The sequence below is a fragment of the Danio aesculapii genome, chromosome 5 (genome assembly GCF_903798145.1).
Source record: "Danio aesculapii chromosome 5, fDanAes4.1, whole genome shotgun sequence".
Classification (NCBI taxonomy): domain Eukaryota; kingdom Metazoa; phylum Chordata; class Actinopteri; order Cypriniformes; family Danionidae; genus Danio; species Danio aesculapii.
The window spans coordinates 67,051,762-67,064,072 of record NC_079439.1 but is presented as its reverse complement, the minus strand read 5'-3'; the positions used below and the strand labels follow the sequence as shown (position 1 = coordinate 67,064,072).

The 12,311-nt window shown below is 35.4% G+C and overlaps 1 protein-coding gene across 1 annotated transcript; it reads left to right on the top strand.

Moving 5' to 3' along the window:
• The first annotated feature begins 5,243 nt into the window (after nt 1-5,243).
• On the top strand, nt 5,244-11,437 carry nrarpb (NOTCH regulated ankyrin repeat protein b). The gene is made up of 2 exons (XM_056458750.1): nt 5,244-5,448; nt 5,536-11,437. The coding sequence occupies exon 2, from the start codon at nt 5,729-5,731 to the stop codon at nt 6,062-6,064; it is 336 nt and encodes a 111-aa protein (XP_056314725.1). The 5' UTR covers nt 5,244-5,448; nt 5,536-5,728; the 3' UTR covers nt 6,065-11,437.
• The last annotated feature ends 874 nt before the right edge of the window (nt 11,438-12,311 follow it).

The window sequence follows — 12,311 nt, the reverse complement described above, 5'->3', positions numbered from 1 at the left end:
TTAGTTTTATTATATTTTTACTTCAAAACTATTTCTTCACACTTTTGAAAGCATATGCATATGACCTATATGTTGCTCTCAAATTAGTTCACAAATGGCGGGAAGAGAAACACTAAAATTCCCATACAAAACAAATAGGTCAGCATAAAACTTACCACACGCTAATTGCGCAGGCAGTGGAGCAACATTTGGTTAAGTGCCCTATACTCAAGGGCACTACAGAATGACCCAGCATGACAAGGACCTGTTTAACAAGCATTCACTTTTAAAAGCATTTGCATGCTAATGTTGCAAAGAAAAAGACCCCAGAAATCGGTTTAAGAAATGTATTATTAATCCTTTAAAAAAATAAATCTTTTGAGTGTTAAGTTAAGGTAAAGACACTGCTGGTGTATAAGATAAAATAATGGGATTAACAGTCACTGCCAACACCATAAGGCAGTTATTTTTAATTAATAATGGCATAATTTGCATAGATTTAAAGCATTAGTTTGATAAAAGTCAAAGGGGATTTTAAGAATTGCTTTTTATCACTTCATACTTCAGAAAATAAGGCAAACAGCTAGAAAAAAAATACATTTTCACATTTTTGGCAGAATCAAATGTTTCATAAAAAGCAAGCAAGTTATGCATGAACATATTGTTCTGTATTCAAATTATAGAAATTAATGCAAATGTGAAGTTTGTTGAACTTGTAAAGTTGCTGAGATTTTGAGAAAATAAAAAATACGAATTGTAATTGAAACCTGCAGTCACAGAACACTTTATTTTGATTTAAGTCAAAAAACCTAAAAATGGACAATTTAAAAAATAAAAAACACTTTTTTTAAAATAAAATAAAGTAAATAAATAAATAATTTGCCTTCCTGTGAATTACATATTCATATTGCATCACATTCATGTTCACAAAGTAGAAGTAAGGAAATTTGCACAATATTTTCTGTAATATTTTATTTTTCTAGAGAGTCTTACTTCTTTAAGTTTGGCTTGAGTAAATGTAGTTTTTAATAACAATAATACAAAAATTAAGTCAATACTATTAGCCCCTTATACGTTTTTTTTTAATTATTAGAGACCGAACAAACCACTGTTTTAATTAACCTACTTAACTTAATTAAGCCGGGCTCAGTGGTTAGCACTGTCACCTCACAGCAAGAAGGCCACTTGTTCAAGTCCCGGCTGGGCCAGTTGGCATTTTTGTGTGGAGTTTGCATGTTCTCCCCGTGTTGGTGTGGGTATAGATCTGGTTTTCCCCACAGTGCAAACACATGCGCAATAGGTAAATTGACTAAACTAAATTGGCCGTAGTGTATGTGTGTGTGAATGAATGTGTATGGATGTTTGCCAGTGATGGGGTGCAGCTGGAAGGGCATCCGCTGCGTAAAACATATGCTGGATAAGTTGGCGGTTCTTTCCGCTGTGGCGACCCCTGATTAATAAAGGGAAAATGAATGAACTTAATTAACCCAGTTAAGCCTTTAAATAGCATTTTAGACTGAATACAAGTATCTTGCACAATAAATACATATATTATGTGCAGTCATCATATCAAAAACAAAAGAAATCAGTTATTAGAAATGAGTTATGAAAAATATTGTTGAAAAATGTGTTGAAAAACATTAAACGGCACTTAGGAAATATTAGTAAAAGAATTTAAAAATCAGAGAATGGCTAATAATTTAGACTTCAACTGGCATTTGGAAGCAGATTACTCCACACACACACACGCGCGCACACACACACACACACACACACACAATTCAGTTTATCACTCTGTTCAGTTTTTAGGATCTGTGTAACATGCCAACTTTCCACAGGCAACTGTTTTGAAATATCTACCTTCTCTCTCTCTCATGGACTTTTCTATCTGCGTATACGCCTATGCTGGGAAGAAAGGCTCAACTCTTTCCCACGGTCCTAGAGCACGTGGTTTAAAATTGTATCCTGAATGAGCCACCCTCCCTATTGAAACGTCACTGCAGTTCAGCCATTCAGATCCTATTACACTGCCAGAGGTTCTGAAGGCATTTGAATGAGAGTCTGTTGAACTGGCAAAGCACGGCAAAGACATATTCAACAAAACCACAGACAAGTCATGTCAGGTTTGAGAGCTGACAGGGGCTTGAAATGATGTTTTTGTGTGTGACACCGGAGGCAAAATCTATTTTTTTACATGCACCTGTCAGTTTTGATATTCTTTTTTTGATTTTAATAAAGTATTCTGTATGCTAATACTTATAGAAGGGGTAATCTTCTGTCTTCTATCTGTCTGTCGGTCCATCCATCCATCCATCTATCCGTCCGTCCGTCCGTCCGTCCGTCCGTCCGTCCGTCCGTCCATCCATCCATCCATCCATCTGTGTATTGTTCATTCTTTCTTTAGTCTATCGGTCTGCCTGTCCGTCTGTCCATTCATCCGTCCATCTCTTTCTTTCTTTCTTTCTTTCTTTCTTTCTTTCTTTCTTTGTCGGTCTATCTATCTATCCGTCCGTCCGTCCGTCCGTCTGTCTATCTATCTATCTATCTATCTATCTATCTATCTATCTGTCTGTCTGTCTGTCTGTCTGTCTGTCTATCCATCCATCCATCCATCCATCCATCCATCCATCCATCCATCCATCCATCCATCCATCCATCCATCCATCCATCCATCCATCCATCCATCCATCCATCCATCCATCCATCCATCTGTGTATTGTTCATTCTTTCTTTAGTCTATCGGTCTGCCTATCCGTCCGTCCATTCATCCGTCCGTCTCTTTCTTTCTTTCTTTCTTTCTTTCTTTCTTTCTTTCTTTCTTTCTTTCTTTCTTTCTTTGTCTGTCTGTCTGTCTGTCTGTCCGTCTGTATGTATAGATAGATAGATAGATAGATAGATAGATAGATAGATAGATAGATAGATAGATAGATAGATAGATAGATAGATAGATAGAAAATAAAACTAAATTAGACAAGAACTTTGAAACTGACTTCATCCAGCGTTCAGATTTTTATGTTAGAATAGCATGCAAACTAGCACATATTTAGTGGGATAATGCCTCATTTGCATATTTAAATATAACATTTAATGCATATTTAAACAATGTAATCAATCAAGGTAAGTATGGTGATGATGATGATGATTACTTCACTCCATTTTCACCTACAGTGTTTTCCACTTTTGTTTTTCATTGCAAAGCATGCAACATTTGTTCAAGTGGTGCTAAATCCAACTGTTAGCAAAACCTAAAATGCATGGCTTTTAAAATAAATGCAGAAAATTGTCTTTTCACTTTATTCATTCATTTTCCTTCTGCTTAATCCCTTTATTCATCAGGGGCTTTATTCGCCACAGTGTAATGAACTGCCAACTTACTGTATCTAACATATGTTTTACACAGCGGATTCCCTTCCAGCTGCAACCCAGTACAGGGAAGCATCCATACACTCTTATACACATTTTAGTTTATTTTCTACACAACACTACAGCCAATTTAGTTTATTCAATTCACCTATAGCGCATGTATTTGATCCATCCATCCATTTATTCATACAGTATCCATGATCTAGTATTAGTGTTATAAATAGGTGGAGATGGTCCATGATCTCTCCCAGTGTCACAGATCTTCACACCCTGAAGCATTTGTCTATCTACAATCCATCTGTTAAAGATACATCAACAAATGGAAGCACAGCTTGCGCAGCACTTCTTCTGGCAGCAGGGATTTTCTCATTCTCAGCGATGAAACAGTGTCTTTAGGCACCTTGGGAACTAGGCTACTGCATGCTGTTTTCGTATCACTCGGTAGCCACAATTTGGCACAGAAACTGAAGCCCAAACTAGTCCATTTTCTAACTTCTAGAGGCACAACAAGCACTTGCTTCATTAGTGCTATGTATTCATACTGTGACAAATTAAGTTACATTAAGTTAAAACATGGTGACATTGTGGCTCGGTGGTTAGCACTGTCGCCTCACAGCATGAAGATTGCTGGTTTGAGTCCATGGCTGGGCCAGTTGGCATGTGTGTTTTCATGTTCTCCTGTGTTGGCATGGGTTTCCTCCGAGTGCTCTGGTTTCCCCGATAGATAGATAGATAGATGGATGGATGGATGGATGGATGGATGGATGGATGGATGGATGGGCAGACAGATAGATAGATAGATAGATAGATAGATAGATAGATAGATAGATAGATAGATAGATAGATAGATAGATAGATAGATGGATGGATGGATGGATGGATGGATGGATGGATGGATGGATGGATGGATGGATGGATGGATGGATGGATGGATGGATAGGCAGACAGACAGACAGACAGACAGATAGATAGATAGATAGATAGATAGATAGATAGATAGATAGATAGATAGATAGATAGATAGATAGATAGATAGATAGATAGACTAAATATACATAGATAGATAGATGGATGGATGGATGGATGGGCAGACAGACAGACAGACAGATAGATAGATAGATAGATAGATAGATAGATAGATAGATAGATAGATAGATAGATAGATAGATAGATAGATAGATAGATAGATAGATAGATAGATAGATAGATAGATAGATGGATGGATGGATGGATGGATGGACTAAATATAGATAGATAGATAGATAGATAGATAGATAGATAGATAGATAGATAGATAGATAGATAGATAGATAGATAGATAGATAGATAGATAGATAGATAGATGGATGGATGGATGGATGGATGGATGGGCAGACAGACAGACAGATAGATAGATAGATAGATAGATAGATAGATAGATAGATAGATAGATGGATGGATGGATGGATGGATGGATGGATGGATGGATGGACAGACATAGATAGATAGATAGATAGATAGATAGATAGATAGATAGATAGATAGATAGATAGATAGATAGATAGATAGATGGATGGATGGATGGATGGATGGATGGATGGATGGATGGATGGACAGACATAGATAGATAGATAGATAGATAGATAGATAGATAGATAGATAGATAGATAGATAGATAGATAGATAGATAGATAGATAGATAGATAGATAGATAGATAGATAGATAGATAGATAGATAGATAGATGACAGACAGAAAAAGACATACAGACATAGATAGAAAGACAGACGGACTTATTTTTAGTTTAACGTTCAAAATGCATGTTAAAAATATCACTTGGAAATTCAATGATCTCAAAGACTATAACGCCTTCAAACATCATGTGGAACTATTTGCAGCATCCGTCTCTGCTTCTCCTCTTTGTGTATATAAGGAACATTTCAGTGCAGTCTAATAAAGCACAGAGAATGTCTCCGCCCCCGAAAGACCAGCTTCATGACGCGCTTTTGTTATTCAGATGAGCCGCAATAGGCGGAATCTCACCGCACACAGCCGACAGTCAGAGCTCAACACGCGGACCAGTAGCCACTCAACACCCGCTCAACGCCCGCTCGTGGGAACCGCAGAGGTAAAGCGCTTATTCCGCCGACTCCAGTATTGTTTTAGCGACACATTTTAGTGCAAAAATGAAGTTAAATAACAGCTTTTCTTTTAGGTATCGGAGCGCCACATGCAGTATGGACTAGTCTACTGAAATTCCCTGGAGTGTATGAGAGTTTATATAAATATAAAGCGGAACGTAAGCTAAAGGAAATTGGGAGTTAAAATTTTCCTGAAATTGAGTGTGTTTGGGAGAAGACCTGGCTTATTTTCCTCGTTCAGAAACGTTTGGTCAACCTGCTGAAATCATGAGTCAGGCGGACATGACTTGCTCTGCGCGTCAAAGAGTGTTTCAGGAAGCGCTCAGGAAGGGAAACACTAAGGAACTTCACTCTCTCCTGCAAAACATGACAAACTGTGAATTTAACGTCAACTCTTTCGGACCCGAGGGACAGACGGCGCTGCACCAGTCCGTGATAGACGGCAACCTGGAGTTAGTAAAGCTGCTGGTCAAGTTCGGCGCGGACACCCGTCTGGCCAACAGGGATGGATGGAGCGCCCTGCACATAGCAGCGTTTGGTGGACATCAAGACATCGTGCTTTACCTCATCACACGGGCGAAATACTCATCAAGCGCGCTCTGAGGCAATCAAAGAAGATATTAGTATGACGCCGTACCTTTAAAGCCTATTTGACCCACTTCGTGCCAAAGTAAAAGACAGCTTGTTTGTGATGTAAACGTGTTTAGGAAATTGATTTAGGCACAGATGAATTCGAATCCAAAAGGCTATTGTTTTGATAATGTTGGGTTGGTACAATGTCATGGATGTGGTCTGCCAACTTTCAATGCGTGATGAAAATGATCACAGTGGAATTTATAGATTCAAAAAACAAACCAGTGAGAAAACCAGTGGTGACTAGACTCAGGGTGCGAATTATGATGATTCGGGATGGTGTGACTACTTAAGTTCTCAAAATCAAAACAAGGATGGTTTATATAGATTTGAAAATGTTTTGCAACCCCAACAAGTTACAATATGCGCTTAAAATAGTTTTGGAAAGTCTAGTTGGTTCCACGAAGAGAGTGATTCATTGAACCTTTTCATTCCACAAAAGTTTCTTTACAGTTTTTTTTAGATCGGTGGTTCCCAAAGTGGGGGTGGAAAAAACTCTGGGATTTCCAAAAATTTTATTAAACTATTAGAATTACTATATTTTATCTATAAACTAGTGGAGAACAAAGTAGCAGTTAATAGTAACATTGTTAACATGTTAATACACTGTAAAACCCAAAAAGTTAAGGTAACTCAAACCATTTGAGGAAACCGATTGCAACAAACAATTTAAGTTCAAAAGCTAATTATAATGAGTACTGTGAACTTAATCCATTTGAGTAAATGAAGCAATTTAAGCACTGAAAACTCAATAAATGAAGAGAACTATAACCAACTGAGTACTGTAAAAGTTAAGGCAACTCAAACCGTTTGAGAAAACCGATTGCTACAAACCATTTGAGTTAAAACTAATCTATATGAGTACTGTGAACTTACTCCATTTAAGTTGAAGTAATGAGGTATTTAATTAACTCATTAACTTCAGCACTGAGTTCAAAACAGTTTTCAAACGAGTAGAATTAACTTTCAGTACATTTTGACTCATTTCATTTGCTAAAGTTAACTGTTGGGTTTTACAGAGTAAACTTTAAAAAACACATTCAGATATAAAGCTATCAGCTTTTCAAATTTTTTTTGTGACCCCTGAGGTGATTACATTTTATTAAAGACACAGCAATTGCATCAGATTTTATGGCACCAGTATAAACTTTCTGAAACCTTTACAGCACTCGCATACATTAAAAATAAAAACAGCCCACTACTGAACATGTAGGACGGTCTCTTGAGTGGTGTTCTCCAAAATTAAACGATTAATAGACTTGGGCTTATTGGTATGTGTGCAAGATTTATATATGTATAACCACCTCAGAGAATATTGGGTGTCGCAAGTCACTGGCATTGTTATTTCGGGGGTCGCGTGCTGAAAAGTTTAGGAACCCCTGCTTTAGATCATTAAAAAGTTTTACTGAAAGCTTCTTTGTGGAACCAAAAAAATATACATTTTCTAAAAGAGTGGTTTGCAGTGATGTCTTTGGTCAATGGTTCCTAAAAAGTCCATTAATTTCTAATGTGAGCAACATTTCAATGATTTTAAGAGCATTTCCCTTTTTAAGAAACATTTTATGGATTGAAAAGGTCCCATGGAACCACTGATTCCAAACAAAGAACCTTTATTTTTTAGGAGTATATGGCATTGCTGCAAAAACTCAACTTGGGAACTTCTATTTTTGTAAGTGTACCACAAAGTCAAGTTTATAAAACACAACTATATTTACATATAGATAGTAGACATTTCAGTGTTTTAACATGATTGACCACTTCGATAACCACATCTCAAACTCAAAATAACATTCATTTTTTTTACAAAGTCAACCACCCCGAATGCCAAGAAATAATTTGCACACTGCCTAGGATGAGATAAATATTCATAATGTACACATTCACTCTGCATTTCGTCAAGATACCTCAAGTGTAATGCATCATAAAAGTGACATTTTAATGTTGGTCATCGAGGTCATCTCTCGGCTCTCGAACTGAGACGTTTTCCTGCCAGACACGACCAAATCTGACTGCATTTTGGCACTGGTGTGTCACAATCAATACATTTCTTTTTGAGTTGATCCACACATTTCAAGCCACACATTGCTGTATTGTAATTCGGAAGTCGAGCAAATCCATAGATCAGCGTCAGTAGATGGCACTGTATCCTAAAGCACATTGGCCTCGTCTTCCTTGACCCCTCGTCAACTCAGGCAAGACGCGGTGAGGTGTTAATATGTCATGACTTTTGAGACGCTTCAAAGCCAGTATGGAATTATGCATCACTTATACTTGAGAATGTTTTAAATATTGCACTGATGGCTGTTTTTGATGAGTTGTTGGTTTCACGCCAACTTTTAAAGATACTATTTTTCTAAATGGAAAAAAAAGCAATTCTTAATGTATGGAAGCTCCAGGGTGGATTTCACTCATTCTTTGCAAAGGCTTTTATTATGCCTGTGGGTTGAATTACTGTATGTGTAATCACCAGCGCAATCTCACATCGATTCGTAACTTTTTGATTTAGTGGCTAATTCGTATGAATTTGTGCGATCTCATTTGTACACTCTAAAAAGCGTTTAGTTACTGTATGATTAAATCTGCTGCCTTAAAAGCGACAGTTTGACTCTACTTAAAAAAATGAGTAAAAACGTAATTTCCAATGGTTATGTTTGACGTCATTTTTTATATTATGCACGTAGCAAATTTACTTACGTTTTTGTCACATGATTTTCTCATTTGTATACTCGAAAAAGCGATTAGTTACGTATGAGTAAACCTGTTGCCTTAAAAGTGACAGTTTGACTACTTAATAAAATGAGTAAAAACGTAACTTCGAATGGCTATGTTTGACGTCATTTTTTATATTACGTGCGTAGCAAATTTACTTATGTTTTTGTCACACGATTTTCTCATTTTTATACTCTAAAAATCGATTAGTTAATGTATGAGTAAACCTGTTGCCTTAAAAGCGACAGTTTGACTCTACTTAATAAAATGAGTAAAAACGTAACTTCGAATGGTTATGTTGACTTAATTTTTTTATTACGCGCTAGCAAATTTACTTACGTTTTTCTGACACGATTTTCTCATTTGTATACTCTAAAAATCGATTAGTTAATGTATGAGTAAACCTGTTGCCTTAAAAGCGACAGTTTGACTACTTAAATGAGTAAAAACGTAACTTCGAATGGTTATGTTGACTTAATTTTTTTTATTACGCGCGTAGCTAATTTACTTACGTTTTCTGGCACGATTTTCTCATTTGTATACTCTAAAAAGCGATTAGTTAGCGTATGAGTAAACCTGTTGCCTTAAAAGCAACAGTTTGACTCTACTTAAAAAAATGAGTAAAAATGTAACTTCCAATGGTTATGTTGAGGTAATTTTTTATATTACGCACATAGCAAATTTACTTACGTTTTTGTCACACGATTTTCTCATTTGTATACTCTAAAAAGCGATTAGTTAACGTATGAGTAAACCTGTTGCCTTAAAAGCGACAGTTTGACTCTAGTTAATAAAATGAGTAAAAACGTAACTTCGAATAGTTATGTTGACTTAATTTTTTTTATTACGCGCGTAGCTAATTTACTTACGTTTTTCTGACACGATTTTCTCATTTGTATACTCTAAAAATCGATTAGTTAATGTATGAGTAAACCTGTTGCCTTAAAAGCGACAGTTTGACTACTTAAATAAGTAAAAACGTAACTTCGAATGGTTATGTTGACTTAATTTCTAATGTTATGCGTGTAGTTAATTTACTTAATTGTAAGACAATGGGTTTACTCACTTATAAATATTCAATTCGACTAATCGCTTTCTTACAGTGCACATTTTATGTTTTTTTCACGTTTTCATACGAATCAAATCATATGAATGACCTATTTTCATAAATTAGTATGAATTTCTCATTTGTACATTCTAAAAAAGCATTTAGTTACTGTATGAGAAAACCTGTTGCCTTAAAAGCGACAGTTTGACTCAAAAAAAGTGAGTACAAACGTAACTTTGACTTAATTTTTATAGTGTGCACATAGTTTACTTAATAATTTTAAAAGAAATATAAATACTCAACTTATCGCTTTCTTACAGAGTACATTTTATGATTTTCTCACCACCAATGGCGGATGAGTTTAGGGGCGGGGTTTGGGATTGCGCATAGTTTTAAAAATTGTACGTTTTCGTACAAATCAAATCAGATTATTTACGTATTTTGTCAATGCGGAATTTTTTTGTAGCTTATTCGTACATTTTAGTATGGTTTTTACCATCGCCAATGACAGTTGGGTTTAGGGGTGGAGTTTGGTGATACACATAAAATTAAAAATTGTACATTTTCGTATGAATGAAATCGAGTTTGTACGAATGACCACTTTTCTGACAATATGTTAAACATTTTGTGGATAATTTTTATACGTTTGTACGATGTCTTTCAAACATTTTAGAACGATTTGCTCATCCCCAACGACACTTGGATTTAGGAGCAGGGTTTGGGGACACGCATCCTTTTAAAAATTTTACACTTTCGTACGAATCAAATCGTAAGAGTTTGTATGAGTTACCACTTTTTGAGTTACTGACAATGCGTTTAATATTTTGTGGCTATTTTCTACTAATTTATACGATGTCTTTCGAATGCTTTAGAATGGTTTGCTCATCCCCAATGACAGTTGGGTTTAGGGGCGGGATCTGGGGACACGCCTTCTTTTAAAAGAACATTTTCGTACAAATAAAATCGGATGAAAAATAGTTTGTACATTAAAAATCGTACATAAAATTGTTACGTTTCCTTGTGAGATTGAGCCAACACACTCTGCTTGAATGTCCCTCTACAGGTAACGTCAAACATATTTTTGTCTATGACGACCTCATATGTTAACATGGCAGTGTTACCGGGAGGCTTTTTAACATCGTGGGAGAAGTAAAGTGTCCAGAAAAAACAAAAGATCTTGGAGCACTTCCTATATCTGAAGTCCCATCCTCCTCTTTTTAAGGGGGATGCTACATGGTAAAACCAGTGTAACAAGAAGTTGCACAATGCACAAGTCTTTACTTGATAATGCCATAACATTTATGACATGAAAGTAAAAGTTACTTCTTTGATTGAGACAAAAGTCAAATGACTGTGATTTAGTTTGGACCAACTTTTGAAATATTTTCATCAAAGAAAAGTATGGAAATAGGCCTCTCATGTTGTTGTTTTGTCATTTGTGAATTGTGTTTTTTTATATACCTGTTTAGCTGTTCATGTTTTAAATGATGTAAGTGGTCATATTTTAAATATATTACTTGCTGTATTTTGTACTTTTTGTACAAAGGCATTTTAGATATTAAAAATTCTGTGGTTTTAAGAAAAAACGTGACTCAGTCAACGAAGATTTGGTGTTATTGTTCCTCGTCTCTGTTTATTGCTGTGCCTCAGGTGTAGGTTACTCAATATTTCCAAGAAAAACAAGCGGTTGTGATTAATGAACTGTGAAAGTCACGCAGTTAGTTAAAGAAGTGTCTTCATACAGTTGAAGTCAGAATTATTAGCCTCCCTGTACATTTTTTCCATACATTTATAAACATAATAGTTTTAATAACTCATTTCTAATAACTGATTTATTTTATCTTTATCATGATGACAGTAAATAATATTTTACTAGATATTTTCCAAGACACTAGTATTTAGCTTAAAGTGACATTTAAAGGTTTAATTATTTTAATTAGGCAAATTAGGGTAATTAGGAAAGTCATTGTATAACGGGTGTGTGTGCTGCAGACAATCGAAAACAAATATTGCTTAAGGGGGCTAATAATGACATTAAAATGGTTTTAAAAAATTAAAAACTGCTTTTATTCTAGCCAAAATAAAACAAACAAGACTTTCTCCAGAAGAAAAAATATTATAGCAAATACTGTGAAAAATGCCTTGCTCTGTTAAACTTGATATGGGAAATATTTGAAAAAAATAAAAATAAATTCACGGTAGGGCCAATAATTTTAACGTCAACTGTATTAGTTCAATTGGCCATAGCATTAGATAACAGATTGGCTGTTGCAAAGAAACAAAGAAGTTAAAAAAATTCAACCTTTACTTTTCTTGCACATAATTTATTATTAGTGAAATTAAACCTCGCTTAGTGTCCTTAACGAGTCATTTAAAAAGGTCACGTAATAAATTTAATATTAATATTTAAGTATATTTAAATTGTTCTACTTGATTAACCTAGTTATCTCTATATTTGTT